Below are 22,637 nucleotides of genomic sequence, written 5' to 3'. Positions count from 1 at the left end.
ACAGGAGTAGTAAGCCTTCTGGTAATCGATTACAGGATGTTGTAATCGATTACAGGCTGCCTGTTCTTGTGTAATCGATTACACTGAATGGTAATCGATTAGCAGAGCATAAACTAGGCTAGTTCCTCTAAAAATTACCTATGTCTATGCTAAATACATCTAATACTATCAATCATCACTACTAATGTATTTAATTCAATCAAACAAGTATTAATCAAACAATTAACACACACCAATCAAATATAATCAAATACTTACAATTAAACACAATCAAACAAAAGCAATCATCAAAACATAATCAAAAACAATTATCAAAGACAATCAACATAACTATCAATCAAAAACATTAATGACAATCAAATATTTAAGCAGTAAACAAGCATCAAAACTCAATCAACAGTTAAAAATCATAGACAAAAATCATCAAAGTAATCAATCAAAGACAAGTGACCTGTTGGTATCATTTGATATTACTTGTTGGGCTTGTTGATCAAGTGGCCTTTGTTTGTTGTCTCCATAAATCACATATCCATTTATCTTGGGGAGAAATATGAATAAACTTTGATGCATGCCATGTGTTTGGAGAAATTGCTATCAATGAATCGCCTTTTCTCTTCTCCATTTTCGTAGTCTTTCATCATGATACCCAGATTTATGTTTTTATTTTTCTGAATCACTTGAAAAAAATTTGTGATTTTCTTCCCAAGTGATTTATGCTTTCTTTTCCTTCTTTTCTTTGAGATTCCTCTTGTCGGATTTTTCAATTCTTCTTTCAAAGACAAGATAATCGAATCTCATGTGCCCAGGTTGATTGCTTTCATAGCATGTTGAGGCTAAGGAGGAGTCTTCTTCTTTCTTCTTTGTATTTATGTTTGATTCCCTTTTATTTCTTTTGTTTCTCAAAAATTTATTGAACCTTTTCACAAAGAATCTGAAATCATCATCATCTTCTTCTATTTCAGTCAAGTCCTCTTTGTCACTTTCTTCTTGAATAAAAGATGATGAGGCTCTGAGTGCTAATCCTTTTCTCTTTATATCATTCTCTTCATGTTGATGGAGTCTCATAAGTTTCATTTCATGTTCTTGAATTTTTCCAAAGAGAGTGGCAAGAGACATATTAGTGAGATCTCTTGATTCTGCAATTGCTGTTACTTTTGGTTGTCATTGCCTGCTTAAACATCTCAACACTTTGTTAATAAGATCTTCATTAGGAAATATTTTTCCCAATGATGCAAGATGATTAACTATACGAGTAAATCTCTTTTGCATATCTTCTATGGTCTCATATTGAAACATTCTGAACAGTTCATATTTATGTGTGAGAGTGTTTATTCTATATCTCTTAACATCAGTTGTGCCTTCATAGGTTACTTGCAAAGTATCCCACATTTCTTTTGCATTTTTATAATTTGAGACTCTAAAAAATTCATCCATGCCTAATGCAGTAGTGATTATATTTTTGGCCTTTAAATTGTATTGAACCTTTCTTTTTTCATCATCATTCCATTCTTCTCTTGGTTTTTCTATAGTTGCATTATTTCCCATTACCTTTGTAGGAATAAAAGGACCAACTTCAATGGCTTCCCATATATTTAAATCTATGGCTTCAATAAGGATCTGCATTCGGGTTTTCCAATAGTGATAACCCTTGCCATTGAACATAAGGGGCCTATTAATAGAATTTCCCTCAAGAAATGGAAAGTTGGATGAGGCCATATCTATTCTTGAAGTTTTTAAACTTTATACAAGAATCCTGCTCTGATACCACTTGTTAGACAAATGGCCTCAATTATCTTAAGAAGGGGGGGTTGAATTAAGATACAAAGACTATTCCCCAATTAAAATTTCGCTCTCTCTTTTTAGATTAACAATGCACCCTTAACATGAATTACTCAAAAGACAATTCAAAATAAACTTCTTTAAAGCAAAAGATAAATGCAATAAATAAAAGAAGTTTAAGGGAAGAGAGAAATGCAAACTGATTTATACTGGTTCAGCCACTTCCCGTGCCTACGTCCAGTCCTCTAGCAACCCACTTGAGATTTTCCACTCTCTTTGTAAAACTCCTTTTACAAAGTTTGAACCACACAGGGACAATCCTTCCCTTGTATTCAGGAATCCTTTACAACAAAAGACCCTCGGTCTCTTAATCCCTTTTCAGAAGTAAGAAGAAGAGAAGAAGAAATCTCTCTTGAAAGAGATAGATTGTACAATGAAGATCAATCACAATTCCTTATTGAATATGCAAGTGTTTGACCAAGGAATCTTTGAGAGGATAAGATATTTCAATTCAGAAAAACTCTCTTAATCTTTTGAGAGGATAAAACTTTTTGGGCAATGAAAACTCTCTTTTCATTCGTGTTTCCAAGTCACATATAAATAGACCTTTGATGGTCATTCATAAACCATTTGAATAGATGTGACTCTTGGAAGTTATTTTCTGAAAATCTCCTCTGGTAATCGATTACAGGATTTGTGTAATCGATTACAGGTTTTAAAATTTGAATTAAAACGTTTATTAACTGCTGGTAATCGATTACCAATATTGTGTAATCGATTAAACAGTCTAAAATTTGAATTCAAATATTTAGTAGCTGTTGTAAATCATTTTTGGCCACTGGTAATCGATTACATCCTCTGGTAATCGATTACCAGAGAGTAAATCTCTTGAAAAACACTTTTTAACTTAAATTACTTGGCCAAACCTTTTGCTATATCAATTAGGAATTCTCTTCCTAAAATACTAGTGATCATCTTGATGTTGCGTCTTGTATTCTTGAATCATTGTCTTGAATTTAAACTTGAAAAACGCATTTCATCATTTGCATCAAATCATCATGATCATCATCAAAACATCAAAGTCATTTGCTTCTACACAATTAATACAGATTAAAATGTGAATTTTATCATGCTAATCACCTTCCACAAGTTACATTCATTGCACAAGACACATTGTTTTAAACTGAAAGCTCTAAATCATACCTATCCTTTTAGAATGGAAGTTAACTTCAGCTTTTGCCTTAGTAACATAACCTTGATTCTTTCAATTAAGAATGATTAAATGTCGGAGTTCTGAGATTGTTACCCTTAATTTTGGTTAGCCTGTAATATATTAGCTGGTGATAGTATTGTAATTGTTATCACCCAATAGCATAGCCATTGTCATCCTAAACATTGTGGGAGTAAATAATTTTACAACATAGCCCGCATATATATATCTTACTTACAACACTCACTTTGGACTTCTTTAGAATTTCCTTTTTGAAAGATTCTATTCCATCCATTGTATGCTTCATCTTTTCTTAATCAAGTAACATGGATTCACGACCCCATTTTTTTCGTCGCTATACAATTTAAAAATAGAAAAACAAAATCATAATATTTTTAGCAAACATTATCTTTTTTTTCACTTATAGAAGAAGAAAACTACTTGGTCAATTAAAAGTTTATAGTAAATTAATATTTAAGTGAAAGTAAAATATATTGCAATAATTAAAAAAATACAAAAACCGAATCCATAGTCCAACGATTACAACAAAGAAAGAAAAGGAAGGGAAAAAAAGGCTTCTCAGAGATTGCTTAAACTCTAATCCAAAATCAACATCAAAAGAGAAAATACAAAGAAAATTTCATCTTATGCATAACAACATTTAAACGCTTGGATTTGGAATTTAAAAGGCATGCACCTGAACGTAGCTTTCGTTGAATAGAGGCATCGTTGCAGTTATTCAAAAACTGTGAAATCATTGAAAGGAGAGAAAGAGAAGGCAAAAAACTCATAAACATGATAAAAAGGTCCATTAATTAAAAATAATAATTGGAGATATAAAGTTTATCTAGTGGTAAAGAGAAAAAGGGAAGGGAGGAAAGGTTGCAGGTTCCAATCCCAGCTAACAAAAACTAATAAGAAAACATACATTCTTATGAAGTTTGAATCTATTGGTGGCGACAATGACGGTCAAAACACATGCTTACAACGGATTGAGAGTCTCGGTCATTTGAGATGGTCAATTTTAGAGTGATTGAGTGAGAGAGGTAGAGAGATGAGTGAGGAAGCGCGACGTCGTAGAGCATACAACTTTTAGGTTTTAGGAATTAGCCATTATATATAGGGTTTTTTTATGTTATTTCTTAAGTGGCGGGGTGGATTCGGGTTTGGGGTCGGGGTCGGGACGAATATTAGTAATCTCATACTCATAACCGTCCTCGCTTTTGGTTATCGGGGAAAACCTGAACCCGAACCAATACCTGGTCAACTCGGGTATTACTCGTCAATGTCAGGATGGATTCGGATGGGTACCAATGGGTACAGGTTTTATTGCCATGTCTAAATAAATAGTTATAGCCATCCTATATCCTATATAGATGAATTCTAGAATGCGTCAGCAAAAGAAGTGTTTCATGTGCGAGAGCGGTGAGTAGTGGGTGGGAAATTAATCTGGGTCGTGCGATTAAAAAGAGTTAGAGTGTGATTGAAATATGATAAACCAATTTTGGGGTATTAATGTTAGATTAAAAAATAATTTCGCATTATATTTATGTAGCTAACGTGGTAAATTTGTCCCAATTTACCCCCTCAAAACCAATTTACACATCTCAATGGTACTCTAACTTTTAAATCACACAACCCAGATCAATTTCTCACCATTTGCCCACCTTGGTTGCACATGTAACACTTTTTTTGCTCATGCATATTAGAATTCGTCATCCTATATAACGTAAAAAGGCTTCCAAAATCAGAAAAGGAGTGAAAAGTAGAAAGATGCTCTACCAAGTTCATTTTTTTAAAATAAAAATAAAATACTTTTTAATATATTAAATTAAATCTTAAAATAAATAAGATTTGTGGGTGAAACAATCATTTAAGGGTCTTTTTTTTGTTAATTACCATTTGAGGATTTGTTTTGAAATATTATTCTAAAGTTACAACTTATCCCCTTTAGAATAATATTTCAAAATGAATCCCCAGATGAAAATTAACAAAAATAAAGACCCTCAAATGATTATTTTGTCAAGATATGTGATATGACCGTTCGACACCAAGATTGATGATATAACAAATAATTTTCATATTTTGCAATTGTAGTTATTGATTGATATATAATATAATTTTTCTTACTTCACATCAATTTGTCAAGGTTCAAGTATCTCAAATATTTTGTAATAAATGAAAGGCTACTTGAGAAAAACATAAGCTAAAACAAGTAAAAAGTAGTTCAAGACTTAATCATGAAGGTGAAAGCTAAAGAAGATATAACTAAACTAGAGCCTAATTCATATCATTACTTATACAAACAAGAGATATTATTTTATGTTGTAGAAATCAAATAGTATGTTATATTTGATTTACTTTAATGTGTAATTTGTATATTATTATGATAGTTAGTGGGAGGTAAATTCTGGCTGAAAACAAAAGCTTAGTAGAAAATAATTGTTAATGGATAATTAAGGCTTGGTGAAATTGTTAGTGGGAATTCACTACATGTGCATCAACGGTTGCTATGCATAACCTTTAAATAGGAACCTCTTGTAAGCTTTTAAGGCAGAATATTCAGATTAATTAAATTGAGTGTTTCTCTTTGTAAGAGTTTCCTCTTTGTTCTTGGGTTAAGAACTTTATAGTGTTGGTTCTATTGATAGATTACGGTTACGGTCATGCTTTCTTTGCTAACTTAAGTTCTACCGATAGGTCGCAGTTAGGATCAGGTTCTTCTTTCTATCCTATACATTCATATCATTACCTAAACAAAAAAAGAGATATTGTGTTATGTTCTAGAAATTAAATAGTATGTTATATTTGATTTGGTTTTATGTGTAGTTTTGTATATTATATGATGTTAATCATAATAATTTTCAAGGAAAGTTATGAATATTATTATTTTTGTAAAAACTATGTAATTTATTGTATTCAAATTTAAAAATATTATTTAATTATTACTGGTTCAACAACTGTTCAATTATTGTTGAACCATTAAACCTTGAACCGGTATCTTTATCGATTCACTAACGGGTTTGATTTTAAAATATTGTTGTTTGGGGTTCGGATTCTAACCTTGGTTGTGAAATAAATTGTGTTGAGAGAAAAATTCAAAAATATTCACCCTGTGGGCAATCACTATTCATAATGGTGTACCATAGTAACACGAATAAAATTTGAAAACATAAAAGGATATACATGTTAGTAAAAGTTCACCATTTTATGAGAGGATAATATTTAAATGAGTGTAAAAGTGAGAAAGTGAAGGCACTAAAAGCTTGAAGAAGCTCATAAACTCATTAGGTTTATATACAAAGAGATTAATTAATATTATTAGGATAATTTTTCTTTGTCAATTTCATATGACCTGTTTAACTAAAGTGACTTGTATTATTGTACATATGTTTGTTTTAGTAACTTTTTTTTGTTATGTATCAAAGATGATGGATTTTTTTTATCCTATTGAATCATAGATTAATTTCACTAATGGTAGGTAATTGTCGTTGACCCAAGAGAATTTTGTAAACAGAGAGACTCAAATATGGATTTTTCTCTTAAATACGTTGTTCTCCTAAATACATTGTTTTTCATATATGAATGCAATGAAATCTCACACCATTGTGTCAACACTACAAGTTTGTTTATTAACTTTATCTTGTAATAAAATATTGTTTTGAGCCTTGTAATAAAAGTTAACAAACTTGATAATAAAATACAAATATATGCAGTGATATATCTAGATTTTTTTCAGGGTTGGATAAAAAAATAGCCTATAATATTTTCATGGTTGAAAAATAATATAACCTTTATTAAAAAGGTATTAGATGAATTGGAAATAGTAAAAATTAAAGGGATAAAGTAGGTAAAATCAATATGAACTTTATCTTACATAGTAAAATATTGTTTTGAGCCTTGTAATAAAAGTTAACAAACTTGATAATAAAATACAAATATATGCAGTGATATATCTAGATTTTTTTCAGGGTTGGATAAAAAAATAGCCTATAATATTTTCATGGTTGAAAAATAATATAACCTTTATTAAAAAGGTATTAGATGAATTGGAAATAGTAAAAATTAAAGGGATAAAGTAGGTAAAATCAATATGAACTTATTTTCTCTTTTATAAAGTTTTACATTAATTTTCTTTAAAAATTATCTTATCACAAAAAAATCATTATTTAATATATTCAAGTAAAAAAAAACTTTATTGAGACAATTACCCCATTATTGTTTATATAGATCAACCCTTGAACACACAAGAATTAACACTATGGAAAAATAATTTAAATTAGATAAACATGTTGAATAACAAATAAAAGAGATAGGGAGAAAATAAAATAAGTAGTATTGTTTTTTATATATTTTTTCCTATGATATTTGTGTAAAATATTAATAATTTTTGTTGGTTAGTAATCTTTGTTGTAGGATCGAATTAGTCACTTTTAGTGTGATTTCTTTTTTCATTTATGAATTATTTTTTCCATTCATTAATATAGAATTCAAGATTTTGATTAAAAGATTCAACCTAGTTTTACTCTAACTAAGCACATGTTGACTATTACTTAGAAATATGATGATAAGGAGTGACGGATCCAAGGCTCTAAGTCAGTCGGGACAAATTATAAAAAATAAAATCAGTAAGTTTAACTATATAAATGTATATGGAATAAAATACAAAAATATAAGATTTTATTTATAATTTATAATTTTTTTTAAAAATTATTAGTGAATTTTAAAAAATGAGGGGGTGCAAGTGCACACCCTCACCATAGTATAGATCCACCACTGATGACAAGGTTTGTTTCTTAATTTTTATAATAATTATTTTAAAAATTATATTTAGAAATATTTTTTATTTATTAAGAATATAAAAATCTTTATATTAGCTGTAAATAAAACTCAAGCTCTTATTTTTTTACCATTAAATATTATTTGTGGAACAAATCAATTATTTAGAGGGCTTTGAATACTTTATTTAAAATAAAAAATATTATAGTTTTTAAACTATTTATTTACCAAGGTTCGAGAATAAAGTCATTGATAATTAACTAAAATTTTTAAATAATATAAAATGATACTTTAAATGTCCTAACTCAATTCATTATTTTTTTTAATAATTCATAATCTTTTGAACAATTATGTATTGATAGTAATTTTTTTTCCTTTTTGAATTATCTATTAAATAAAAAACTATATAGTGTTAATTTGATAGATAATATAACATTACCCTTTACCCCGCATATATAATGTGATGTTATATTATTATCTAAATCATTTTTTTTTATGGAACAAATGACGAAGAACCTCAAATAAAACCCCGATCTATTAAATTAAAATGACGAAGACCCTCAAATAAAACCCTGAAGTGAAACCTACCCTTAACGCTTTTTCACGGAGGCCACCGTCGTCTCTGAAAGTAAGCCCTTCCCTTTCATCGTTCACAGCGGCGCCTCTAGTTTTCTCACTCCGCAACCAAACGACACCCATCTTCGTGTTGTCTCCCAAAAACGACACCGCCGAAGCAGAACCCTAAAACTTTGCTTCAACGATGCAGCACGACGAGGTCATATGGCAAGTTATCAGGCACAACCATTGCAGTTACATGGCCAAGTAAGTTCCCTCACCTCTTCAATTTTCCTTTTCTTACGCCCTCTTCAGATTTATGTTTTTTTTAAATGTTATTCGTTCATTTTTTTTTTTGTAGAATTGCGACGGGGAATTTTTGTAGAAACCCTTACAACGTGACTGGGGTTTGTAACCGAAGCTCGTGCCCTTTGGCTAATAGTCGCTATGCCACCATTCGCGACGACAATGGTACTTTTGCTTACAAATACTTTTTTTGGGTAGATTTTTGGTAGAAATTAATGCATAGTGATGAAACACGTGTGGATTGTGAATGATATGCACGTTTTGGTTGAGTTGAGGTTAAAGTTTGGTTCTTTGGAGAATCCACAAGATGGCTTGGTGAGGACCTGTAGTAAATTGTCTTTGATGTCTCACTTAATTTGGGCATTATCGTTCTTCATGTTCCCATATGGAATAAACTGGTTTGGTTTTATTGTGTGCGACATATCAGTGATTTAGGGCGTGTTTGGATAAACAGCTTAAATGAGTGTTTATTTAGTCGTAGATTATTGTGTGAAAAATTTATGCCACGAGTGCTTAATTCATTAAGCTACACTGTTTAACCAAACAGCTTTAATTTTTTGCTAAAATACCAAGATAAATTAAAAGAAGCTCATGGAAGCTCTTCCAAACACTCCCAAATGATTATTCTGATGTATGGAAAATGCAATAAGTGGGGAATTCATGGCAGAGTATTCAAATAGTGATGATATTACATTGGGTGCTGCAGGAGTGTTTTACCTTTACATGAAAACTATTGAAAGAGCTCATATGCCGAAAGATTTGTGGGAAAGAGTAAAGCTTCCTAGGAATTACGAGAAGGCACTTGAAATCATAGATAAACATCTGGTACTGTGGATCATGTAGTCTAGTCTTTTAACATATTTAAGTATTCAATGTTTTACTTGTTAGTCATTGTCAGGATTGGTTGTGTGCTTGAACTTTCTGCATTGGCAGATGTATTGGCCCAAACTTCTTATACACAAGATAAAGCAACGTTTGACCAAAATGACACAGATGCGGATACGTATGAGGAAACTTGCTTTGAAGACAAGGTTTGAAATCAAATTCTCATTTGCATTTTGTTTTATCATGCCAAGCCATACCTAATGTATCTATAAGAAGCTTGTGCTCCAGATGCTCTTAATTTGTTTGATTCTGAACATTTGAATAACCAATCTGATAAATGCATTTTTGCGTGGGTGTGTGAAGTAAATATAATTTTCTATGAGTGAATATGATTGTCACAGAAGAATTTACCACCTGAAGTAAAACCTTAAAGCCCCACCATATTACATTTGATTTTCAATGAATCAGTTGCTGATGGTTTAGACTTTGGGCTATATTTGGCTTGTTCCTTCACTTCCTTGAAATAAGTGAAGCCATGACAAACCAACTAAATGTTTGACTACTGTCATGATGCTTAGTTCTGGTGCTGATTTTGCTGAAACATCCATATTAGGGAGAATAACATTATATTACTCCAGCTTAGGAAAAAAATAGATCTCCCACTTGTAGATGTAATTTTACAACCTTCTCATCACTTTTGATTTTTTAGAATGGTTTGTATTGGAGTTTTCGGAGGCTTTGGATCTTTCTATAGCCAATACATGGTTTAAGAAAAGAGAGGAACATCTTATCACTTACAAAAGTGGAGGGACATGTTCTCAGATAGATTTCTTCCTTATCAGGAAGTCTGATAGGAAGTATTGCTTGAACTGTAAAGTTATCTCGGGAGAGAGCTTGACTACCCAACATAGAGTTTTGGTTATGGATGTAAGAATTAGAGATAGGGCAAAGAGAAGAAGTCCTCTGGTAGCACCAAGGATCAAATGGTGGCACTTGAAGGGTGAGAAACAAGGAATCTTCCAACAAAAGATATGGGAGGGTTGGTGTGGACAATCACAAGGAAGTGCAAATGATATGTGGAACAAGATGTCACAAGAGATTATTAAAGTGGCTAAAGAGACGTTGGGTGAATCTAGAGGTTTTGGACCTAGGGGTAAAGAATCGTGGTGGTGGAATGAAAATGTTCAGAGCAAAGTTAGAGTAAAAAAGGAGTGTTTCAAGGAGTGGTCTAGGTGTAGAAATTCTGAAACTTGGGATAAGTATAAGATAGCTAGAAATGAAACCAAAAAGGCGGTGAGTGAGGCAAGAGCCCAAGCTTTTGACGGACTATACCAAGCTCTAGGAACCAGGGACGGAGAAAGATCTATATATAGGCTTGCTAAGGGTAGAGAGAGGAATACTAGAGATTTGGATCAAGTAAAGTGTGTTAAGGATGAAGAAGGCAAAGTCTTAGTGCATGAAAAAGATATCAAGGAAAGGTGGAAGGCGTATTTCCACAACTTATTTAATGATGGATATGGATATGACTCTAGCAGTCTAGACACAAGAGAAGAGGACCGGAACTATAAGTACTATCGTCGGATTCAGAAACAGGAAGTAAAGGAAGCGTTGAAAAGAATGAGTAATGGTAAGGCGGTGGGGCCAGACAACATACCTATTGAAGTGTGGAAAACTCTTGGAGATAGAGGTCTTGAGTGGCTCACCGAACTCTTTAACGAAATTATGAGGTCAAAACGCATGCCGGAGGAATGGAGGAGAAGCACGTTAGTGCCAATCTATAAGAACAAGGGGGATATACAAAATTGTGCAAATTATAGGGGAATCAAGCTCATGAGTCATACCATGAAATTATGGGAAAGAGTGATCGAACGGAGATTAATAAAGGAGACTCAAGTTACTGAGAATCAATTTGGTTTCATGCCGGGAAGGTCGACCATGGAAGCGATTTATTTATTACGGCAGGTGATGGAGCAATATCGCATGGCCCAACAAGACTTGCACTTGTTTTTTATTGACTTGGAGAAAGCGTATGATAGAGTGCCTAGAGAGATTTTGTGGAAAGCTCTAGAGAAGAAAGGGGTTAGGGTTGCATATATTCGAGCTATCCAAGATATGTATGATAGGGTATCGACTAGTGTTAGGACACAGGATGGAGAGTCAGACGATTTTCCCATCACAATTGGTTTACATCAAGGGTCAACCCTTAGCCCCTACTTTTTTACCTTAATTCTGGATGTCCTCACGGAACAAATCCAAGAGATAGCGCCGAGATGCATGCTTTTTGCAGATGACATAGTCCTCCTTGGAGAGTCGAGGGGGGAGTTGAATGAGAGGTTGGAAACTTGGAGACGAGCTCTAGAAACACATGGCTTTCGCCTAAGCAGAAGCAAATCGGAGTATATGGAATGTAAGTTCAACAAAAGAAGGAGGGTTTCTAACTCAGAGGTGAAAATAGGAGACCATATTATCCCTCAAGTCACACGGTTTAAATATCTTGGGTCTGTAATACAGGATGATGGGGAAATTGAAGGGGATGTGAATCATCGCATTCAAGCAGGATGGATGAAATGGAGAAAAGCATCGGGGGTGTTATGTGATGCAAAGGTACCGATCAAGCTAAAGGGAAAGTTTTATCGGACTGCGGTAAGACCGGCGATTTTGTACGGAACAGAATGTTGGGCGGTCAAGAGCCAACATGAGAATAAAGTAGGTGTAGCGGAGATGAGGATGTTGCGGTGGATGTGTGGTAAGACTCGACAGGATAAAATTAGAAACGAAGCTATTAGAGAGAGGGTTGGAGTAGCGCCTATTGTAGAGAAGATGGTGGAAAATAGACTTAGGTGGTTTGGGCATGTAGAGAGAAGACCGGTAGACTCTGTAGTGAGGAGAGTAGACCAGATGGAGAGAAGACAAACAATTCGAGGCAGAGGAAGACCCAAAAAGACTATAAGAGAGGTTATCAAAAAGGATCTCGAAATTAATGGTTTGGATAGAAGTATGGTACTTGATAGAACATTATGGCGGAAGTTGATCCATGTAGCCGACCCCACCTAGTGGGATAAGGCGTTGTTGTTGTTGTTGTTGTTGTTGTTGTATACTTTGTTTTTGGTAATTTGACATTTGACATCTAATTACACTCCAAACTTATTCTTTCAAAGTACATTATGTGACAAGTAATTCTAGAGAGGTACAAGTTTATGAGTGAGGGGCAGCCTATCTACTTAATTAGAGGACACATCACACTAGAAATATTGTGGTTGACTTTTTTGTCCAGTTTTTCCTGCTTCTTTGTGTCTGCTTATTTGTTTAATAATTATGAAGCACTTACTAGAAATCAGTTGCTTGTAATGGACCAAAAGCAAAGCATATGTATGTAGTCATTAAATTAATATAAATAGAAATAATAGGTTCTTTAGGATCTGTTTTTGTATTGAACCATTCTGAGTATGCACCAAAATCTGCTTTTTCAGCCTTCTCTTTGAGCCTATAAGATTAATGGTGTGTTTGGATAACAAGTGAGAATTGGTTCTGGTCCATAAAATCATGACGACACCATGAAAAAGCGGAAGCAACTATTTGTTGCTTGACGCCTACTGTGATTTTTTAATCAATTATGCTAGAACTGAATCTAAACCAAACATGCTATAACTAAATAACTTAATGATTCTGTCTCACGTCCCTAGAACACTAATATTTCAACATTATTATTAGTGTTAATCTGTTTGATCCCATTCATTTGACACTAATCTGTTTGAGGATAAGTTCCCTTTTTTTATAGAATTTAAATTAGAATTTATTAGACTGCTGTGACTTTATAGGTATTCTTCCTGTCTGTTATTTTTACATGTGTATATATTATTTTGAATATGATTTTATGTTTGAGGTGAGATCTTTGCATTGTGTTACATTCATATGACAATTCTTCGTACCTTCATCTATACTTTAGGTTGTTGTCTACGATGAAAGTTCATATTATTGTGGTGGTTGCTGTTGTACAGGGAGAAAATAATGACAACTCCAAGGAAAGAGAAAAAGAGAGAGGCTCGAAGAGAAGAGAAGGCTGAAAAAGCAGCTTTGTTAGAAAAGGTTATAGTTAATCTTAATGTTACCCATGCAAATTAAGTTATATGTTGTTTTCACTTTACTAACTGGTGCCTTTTAATATTATTTTAGTCTATTGAAAAAGAGCTATTGGAACGCCTTCAAAAAGGAGTTTATCAACAAAGTGATATATACAATTATCCTCTTGAAGAGTACAATAAAGTTCTTGATATGGAGAAACTTCAAATTGCTGATGAAGAAGAGGATGAAGAAGTATGTATTTACTAATCCATCTTTTTTTTTCTGTTGTCAATTATGTTTCAGTAAAATCTATTTGGAATTTAACTTTTTAATGTGTTTAGTCTGTTCAATTTATTAATTTTTTGATTTTGGATTGAATAGGAACCAGAAGTAGAATATGTAGAAGGTTATGATGAACTTGAAGAGGAAGAAGACATGGAGGATTTTGGTGGTTTTGCAACTCTTAAGTCTCAGGGTGATTATGACAATGATGAAAATGGTAACATTTAGTTTAGAAGCTTTGCAACATGGATTGAATATTTTTCACATGTTCAAATATATATTGAATGACATTTTTTTATTTGTGATGAAATAGTGAATTAGGTTCCCATTTTTGTTTCAAATATTTTTCACTCAACAAGGAATTTGCTTTTGCTTGATTTTGAAGCCCAAATTCAAGGATTCTGGGTAAGAGGCTGGTATGATATAGTTAAGCAGGTCATGTTATCAATGTTCCTCACCTAGTTAGGTAAACATAATAGATAGGATATTATTATCTTAGTTTAGTTTCGACTTCAAGTTGGTTGCATAATTTCTTTAGTCAGTTCTCGTATGTCTTCATTTATTCTAGATTTGATGCTGTAATCAGATCTTCCAAGTCTTTTCATCTTTAATCATAAATTTATGGAAATTATAATGATAAAAGGAAAAAAGATTTAGGAATTAAAACAATGTTTACTGATCTACAATCATGGCTTCTGATTACTTTCAAATTATTATAATCTAATCAAATAATTTATACAAACAATTTTGCAAATGATAACCTTTCATATTGAGAAGGAATCTGTGTCATGAGTTTGGAAATAGTTCCAAACTTACACATTTGAAAATTAAAAGCATGACAAAGCTTACTAATGCAGCTGGAAGCACTGATGATGAAGAGGAAGAAGCAATCGATAGGAGTAGAGCAAAAAGGAAAATGGCTTTATCTTCAAAGAAACTTGAGAAGAATGGCCTTGATTCTAAATCAAAGAAGACAAGGGTACTTGTTGAGGTAATTATACGATGTTTCCTTCTATGAAAAAATATCCGTGCTTTTAAATACTATTGGATATTGTAATTCTATGAATTACTTTCTGTGAACATCTTAACTTTGGGAAAGTTTCGCAGATCATAATTTAAATATTTAAAATATATAATTGTTGACATTCAGTTCTAATCTGAAGGTCATACCCATTATTGTTTTCAACTAAATGATGCCATAGGATACAATTTCAGTGCTCTGAACTTTCAAGATAGACAATGTTAGAAAGTGGAAACATTTTTTATTATCTGAGATTGAAAATAGAGCCAATGCCTCTTTTTTTAGTTATTAACAAAAGGAAAATGGCTTTATCTTCAAAGAAACTTGAGAAGAATGGCCTTGATTCTAAAATTGTACCTTGATGACTGGTTGGTCATGGGTTCTAATCTGGAAACAGCCTCTTTGCATATGCAAGGGTAAGTCTGCATACAATGACCCTCCCCCATGCCTTTACATAACGAGGAGCTTCAGGGCACCGGAGTATAACAAAGCCAATCCTCTGTTTACTTCAATAATATGTTATATGTGCATGTGTTTTCCATGTACCGAGCATTGACAATGATGTGAATCAAATCCTTGTCGATGTTTCCCTTTCCTCAGTTCCTCTTGCTTAATTTTACTTAGTTTTTGTTCTTTGTTTGGTTTGCCAAAACTACATTCTGAAAGTTAGAACAGATCATTACGCCAGACACATGCTGTAATTTTATGATTAATATTCATTTGTGTTTAAAGAATAAGGCACCGGTTAACTCCATTCCATCTTTAATATTAGAAGTAACTTTTATAAAGCAAAAGCAAGGTCATAGTTGACCGTATGAGTGCTATACAGTGTTGAATTAAATACAATTCTATATTAGACTAATTTTCTTCATTGTTGACATTGATAGAGTTTAGAGATGTATGAAATACCTAAAATATCTTAGGTTCAAGACCTGATGTTGCAACTTTGTTTTTCTTTGTTTTCAGGTTGAGCGGGAGGATGCTGGTGAAAGACAGAGGGTGGTACAGTAGTTGCATTCACCGTTGTTACGGATAGAGGAAAACTGGCTATAGCAGAAAAGGAATTTTGATTGTTGAGTCTTCTATTTTTTTTTCCAGCTTTTAAAGTTATATACATTTTCCTCATTTGTTTTTAATTTATTTCATAGTTGTTCTGAAGAGTTCTGGCAAATGCCATAAAGTAGTTTAGGGTGGTTTGACAGAGGTGGAGCTAGGGCTGTTCAATTCGAACTGAATTGTGACGAACTGTAAAACATTTGCAGTTCGCCGAACTGAACTGAATCGTCAAATAGTTGAGACAAACTGAATTGAATGGTTGTAGAAGTAATTTGAACTGAATTGTTCTAAACTGTTTTGTATTATTTCAAATTACTTTAAATTGTTCTGAATTATTTTTAAGGATTATTTGTTTTGAAAACGTCTGAGAAGAAAATGTTTTTTTTATTAATTTGTATTTTAAATACTCCCAAGATTAAAAATATTTATAGCATTTAGAACATAAAAATATAATCTTTTTTTTAAAATTTTTTTTAGCACTTTTCCTAGGAATTGATATTAACATTTTCTTCACTTAAAAAAATATTTAGATCTTATTGGCTGTGCATTTAGAACTGATATTAAAATTTAGTTTTTTTCTTTGTCAGATATTAACATTTAGTTTGTTGATCTTATTGTGTAGTTTGGTGAATGCAAATATACAAGTTTTAGTGGAGTCAAGCAATTAAAAAAAAGATGGATGGAAAAGGGGGCAAATTCAATCATTGATGGTTGTGTTACTCTATTAATTGATAAATTAAAGACTTTAAAGGATTTAAGGCAGGGAAATGAATTGAGCTATGACACAGATAATTTGAGTGGACGTTGTAACAAGATTTAAGTTATTTTAGAAAGCAATTCTCATTTTGATTCATAGTTTAGTTAATTGTTAATTTAGAAGTAGTTCAGGTTTTTGAAACTAAACTATATAATAGTTTAGATCAATTTATTGAAAAAGTTTAGTTATTTTTTACTAGTTCAGTTTAGCATCGGTTCTTTAATTCAGTTTTTTTTTCCACCCCTAAGTGGAGCATCTCATTCCTGCATTAATTGAGCATTAAGGTGGTTTACAATTTTCTTGCGTCACGCAGCTCAGCCAGGTTTTGGAGTCCTTTGTAAGTTTTGAAAAAGTTAAGCACATTCCATTATTTTTTGTTCAACTGATTTTCACTTGCAGATGTTTTGTTGACATCTAGCGTTCAGTTATGCATAAATTGGCTGTGGGTCTGGGGGGACGAGAAAATATTTTCATCAAATAAACAGAAGCATATATATATATATATATATATATATATATATATATATATATATATATATATATATATATATATATATACATCATGTTGGATCATTTTGGGTAAAGTTGTACCTTTACTCAAGTGTCAAATTTGTTGTGGCCTTGTGCCAACAATTTTGGGTTGAAATACGATCGTATATGAAAATAACTCTTGAACAAATTATTAGCTTGTGTTTAATTTTCCCTATAAAACGAAATAGGTTAGTGGGACGTAAAACATTATGTGATGTGTGCTGGATTGCACCATCAAATGTTACAAATAATTTCCTGGTAACCATGCTCCGTTGTGTATAGCCAAAAATATCTGATTGATTGCACCACTAAATGTTTTACGAGTCTTTTATTAATTCAACCTGTACTAGTGAAAAAAAAATAAAAATTCAAGATGTTCCAGAGAACAATTTATGAACTTGTATTGTAATATTTGTGCATTTTTTTTCCCGTTTGAATAGATATTCACACTTGCACACAAATAACTAGCACTATTTCTTATTTGCGACATGTTAGGGAAAATGTTACGGCTAACTATACCTACGTTTAATTAATTCATTAAGAAATTGGTGATTAATTTTCTTGTGAAAAAAGAATGCCGCCTACAAGTCAATTTTATAGATAGGCAATGGCATGAGCAACCAAGACCTTGTCCTTCTGAGCTCGCAACTCTTTACACTCCTTGATAGTCGTATTTGGATTTTGGAGTCACTCGAATAGTTAGATTTAAATTCAGTGGAGTGATAATTTTTGTAATAGATTAAAATCAAGAACAGTGCTTTAGCAGCTATATGGTATGAACACATTCACTACTATAAAAAAGCATTTCCACGTCATCAATATAACATCGGTGCTATGCCAACGTTGTTGAATCTGTAGCGGTAGCATTTTTGTAAATACCCTCACATTAACGACAACGTTTTTGGTGTTGCCCAATGTCGTATTTGAGCGGTTCAAATGACTACGTTTGAGTAGTGAAAAACGTCTTCGTATTTGACAGCATGCCAATGAATACAACAACGTTTTTTAAGAAATCACCGTCCTTGTTGCAGTTTTGCAAATTAAAATAATTTTGGAAACCGCGCCATTACCTTTTAACTCTTTGCCCTTCCTATCTGTTGTGAGCACGCCCTAGCTAGCAACCTCCTTCGTAGCAAACCTCTGTGGTGCCCTCCCTCTCTGCTTCTGCGTTTCGTCGGTGCCGATAACTTGTCCGGGCTAGGTTTTGTCCAACTTTTGTGAGGTAAGTAAACTTTGTTAATTACTTGTTAGTTTTCGTCATTTACCAGTTCTAGGGTCTGTCCGGGCTTGGTATTTACAGTTGAGGTCGAACTCTAGGGTCTGTTGGACTGAGTTCTGCATAAGCAACATGAAAATATATCAACATTACAATTAACCCAGCTTGTCCTTAATTTATTGGGTGCTATGGTAAGGACTGTGTTCGAAAGTGAAAATAGTTTTTTTAATTGGAGTTGCATGTACACTTTGAGGTAACACCGTATGTATGATACAACTATATAGGTGAGTCATGGTTTTGAGGGACAAAGAGAACACTTCATGGGGGTGGGAATGGTAAATAATGATGATGATGGTTTGTGGGGTTTGCTTAAAATTAATATGAATATGAGGGTATATAGAGAGAGACAGAGGAGAGACAAAGGAGAGACAAGGATTGTGTTTTTATTACGTATGATACCTATAGTGGAAAAGGGATTGGAGGGGGACCTCATACAGAGCTGTTAGTTTTTGTTAATGCTTAGTTGGCTTGCAACAGTGGCCTATAACATTAGTGGACATGAGAGAACAATTAACTAGCATGAGTAACTAATAATTGGTGAGTTTCTTGAGTTAGTGTGTGTTCAAGCAACTAATGGTGATTGTTAGTTTGTAGCACAGTATGTGGGTAAGGTGGCAATGCATAGCATAATTCTTGAAATTTTTTTGTAAAATAGGGTCTGCAACAAGAAGCAATTATATTTGTCTGCAGAGTGCTTCTTTATTTATTGGATAATTTCCTTTGACCAGAACTCCAGAAGTTTCCTTAGACAATTACTTCTGGTGAAATAAATGTGTTCTTACAGTCAGCTTTCTTTTTTATTAGTGTTGGGGCTACACAAGTTTCTGTGTGTAAGGTGAGGTATTATAACAGTAGAAGGGATAAGTCATAAGTTAAAGAGGTTCAAAATTGAAAGGCAGATTCAATTTGGAAGAAAATCTTGAAATGGAACTATTCATCACCTGGTGTGTCTGAGGCTATTAGGTTAAAAAAAATGAACTTAAAAAGCAAATGAGTTAATCTAGTATTGCAATACATTGGCTAGTTAGTTTCTTTATAATAATATCACATGTAATACGATTTCCGTCTTTTGACTTTCTTTAATAGAGGTAATGGCCCTCTTTAATTTATGAAGAACTGGTTAGTAAGCAGAAACGATCATCTATCAAAGATGGTTCATGTCAGCTATAAGAAGTATAAGCTTGTGTATGCTTGTAATCCTTAACAAGAATTCTTTTGGTTTAGTCTTTCCTATTTAACCTTCATTCACCAATGTTTGTTTCTATTACTTCTATATATATTACATCCATGCAAACAATGCTAAAAGGATAGGGGAAAAAAATCATAATAATCAGATGTAGTTTTGTTCCGAACTGATTTCCAATTTTTCAGAAAAGAATCTTTGCATGCTATCCATAAACATTTGCATGAAAAGCAAATCGATCTGCTAGTTTCATCTGTTATAGTAACCACACCACATAAAAAGAAGACAAAAGTAGAAAAGAAATAGGCTTTCTCTGTCATCAGAAGTGTGATCATCATTGTAAATTTGTAGAAGGGGCACTGAAAATTAGGAACTTCAAAAGCTATGAATAAAGAAAAAGCATTTTACAGCCATGCCTCCTTCTTTTTCTGGTTCCATATATCATAATGAACCTGACTTTTGATCACCAACAATACTGAGACGTTTCTCTTAGCCAGCAATATAGCCATAAAGTTGGGACCAATTATATGCTCTACACAACATAGAGAATTACTTCCCGGCAAAAGGATTAATTGATGGAATGTCTTCACACCTGGCTTAGTTCTATTTCTTTCTTAAATTCACATGATTCTTAGGAGTATATAGATCTTTTTCCAAGTGTTGTTTTCATTTAGTTAGAGGCGTGTTTGGTGATAAAGCTATGCAATTAAAATGTTGTTTTATATATATTTTAGTTTAGTGGATAAAGCTAGACATAACATAGTGTCCGCTTTTGTCAAATACTATGTAAGTGTGTAGTATATAGTTTATATACTACACATTGTTAGGAAGATTAGGGTGGTATATCAATGCAGACAAAGTTGATTGAGAAGTGGATTTCGCTGCTGTATTGTTTGTTCTTTTGCTTGAAATGCAGGGAAAATTGAATGAGAAAAGAGATCTCAATTGGTTGTGCTTGTGCGTGAGCTGATGAAAGATGCACACTAGTGCAGAAAAAGGAAGCGTCCTTTATTATCATTCGGGTAAGCAGATGTGAAATCAAATCAATCACAGTTAAGCAACCTGTAGTAACTGTTAAAGCCTCTTTTTTTATCATTTGTTTAATTAATCATAAAAAAGCCAGGTTGGAAAAACTAATAAATGCCTCACTTCTCCCTATCGAATAATTAAACATAACAGAAGTCAATTTATTGTAGCAGTCTGGGAGATAAGCAAACAAGATCAAAGCCCGGTTCGTTAATGATAATATTCTATTATGGTTTATATACTTTCTTCCTTCCTAACAATTCATCAACACAACACTGTGGTTTCTGAGCTTCAAGTACATATGAAATAAATACAAGGGAAAAAAAATATTATTTTGCTTTCAAGTTTCAACTAAATAGAACATGCAAAAAATGCTTCTATTCATAGGGAAAGATCTAGAGATGTTAAAAGAGAGATTTTTTTCTATTTGTTACCTTTGCTTTACTAATTTTCTCTTCTTGTGATCTCTATACAAACAAGTTGAGTTATGCTTAGAAGAAAGACTCACGTGAAATAATTCATTGCAGTGTTCATTTGCTTGAAGATACCTCTGGACACCCCAAGAAAAAAACTATTTTGAAACCCGTATGGTCAATTCCAAATGGGATTCATACTCTGTCCAAGTCAATTCCATCAGAAAGATCATCAAGGAAGAAAAGGATCCTCTTCTATTTCTTTATACTTTCATCAGCTCACGCACAAGCACAACCAATTGAGATCTATTTTCTCTTTTCTCAACCAATTGAGACCTCTTGATCAAGTAAAATGTTGTTTTATATATTTTATCAATTATTTATAGACAGTAACTTTTTTTAATATCTTATATCAATTATTTATAGTCATATTTATCACTATAGTCATATTTATCACTATAAACAGTATGTTTTATTTATAGATAATTTATTCATTATAAATTATTTATTTTAATTAACCTTAAATTATTATGCAGGTTAAATATGTTTTTACATCGGTGCCTATGTCACCACCGATGTAGAAGTTCTCATATTCAACATCGTTGCTTTCTGTAAAACAATGTAGAAAGCGCAACATACTACATCAGTGCATACGTCACCACTGATGTAGAAGTTCCCATATTCAACATCGTTGCTTTTTGGAAAACGATGTAGAAAGCGCAACTTACTACATCAGTGCCTACATCACCACTGATGTAGAAGTTCCCATATTCAACATCATTGCTTTCTGTAAAACGATGTAAAAAGCGCAGCTTACTACATCGTTGCTTAATTTAAAAAACGATGTAGAAAATAAAAGATCAACATCGTTGCTTAATTTTAAAACGATGTAGAAAATCCACCTTCAAAGAGCAGAACCAAGGTTACTACATCAGTCATTAGTATAGCACCGATTTAGACAAAAATCAGCTTACTACAACGTTCGCTTATGGACTGATGTTGAAATTTTTAAGTTTCAACATCATTATAATAAAAAATAGTCATGCACCGTTGTAGAACATAGATTGTGACCGATGTAGATCATGCATCTTCTAGTAGTGATTACACACGGATTTGCTCGAAATCAAAGGGAGCACTTTTATATTGGCTAAATAATGAATTAAATAACTTTAAAAACAATTAAAAAATCAAACGATAATCAGCCACGTCTATTGACACTGTAGTTTTAGTCAATTTGTACTTAGTATTTTTATAAAATGAATCAATTCCACTAAAGCAGAAAAATAAAAAAGCAATGCATAGAGTTGACCAGTATAAGATTTTGTTGCACTCACATGTTAAAAAATAATTTATTTAGTAAAAAAATTCGTATTTAATTTTGTGTGTGTGTAAAATTCTCATAGGCCAACTTGAGTCACATTCTGCATGCTAGATTAATTATCAACTTAAACGTCCATCATCTCCAAAAAAAAAAAAACTAAAGAAAAACAGTTGAAAGGTGAGATAAAGCTATTTATTGATCATAGTGCACTTTACTTTAGTGGAAACCAAAAATCAATAACATTCTCAACACTTC

General features: G+C 32.6%; 1 protein-coding gene across 2 annotated transcripts; it reads left to right on the top strand.

The window, feature by feature from the left end:
* Positions 1-8,279: 8,279 nt before the first annotated feature.
* Positions 8,280-16,187, top strand: LOC100527645 (MAK 16-like protein). 2 transcript variants are annotated; one of them, XM_006591788.4, is made up of 9 exons: positions 8,280-8,590; positions 8,685-8,794; positions 9,336-9,454; positions 9,563-9,660; positions 13,453-13,540; positions 13,628-13,768; positions 13,898-14,015; positions 14,184-14,264; positions 14,656-14,774. In XM_006591788.4, the coding sequence occupies exons 1-8, from the start codon at positions 8,529-8,531 to the stop codon at positions 14,258-14,260; spliced, it is 813 nt and encodes a 270-aa protein (XP_006591851.1). In that variant the 5' UTR covers positions 8,280-8,528; the 3' UTR covers positions 14,261-14,264; positions 14,656-14,774. The 2 variants fall into 2 exon arrangements, with proteins under 2 accessions (XP_006591851.1, NP_001235395.2); NM_001248466.2 differs by lacking the exon at positions 14,184-14,264 and adding an exon at positions 15,786-16,187 and having other exon boundaries at positions 8,304-8,590; positions 14,656-14,789.
* The last annotated feature ends 6,450 nt before the right edge of the window (positions 16,188-22,637 follow it).

Source organism: Glycine max, chromosome 12, assembly GCF_000004515.6.
Source record: "Glycine max cultivar Williams 82 chromosome 12, Glycine_max_v4.0, whole genome shotgun sequence".
NCBI lineage: Eukaryota > Viridiplantae > Streptophyta > Magnoliopsida > Fabales > Fabaceae > Glycine > Glycine max.
Note: the sequence above shows the minus strand (reverse complement) of the source record. Positions and strands in the feature narration are given on the sequence as shown.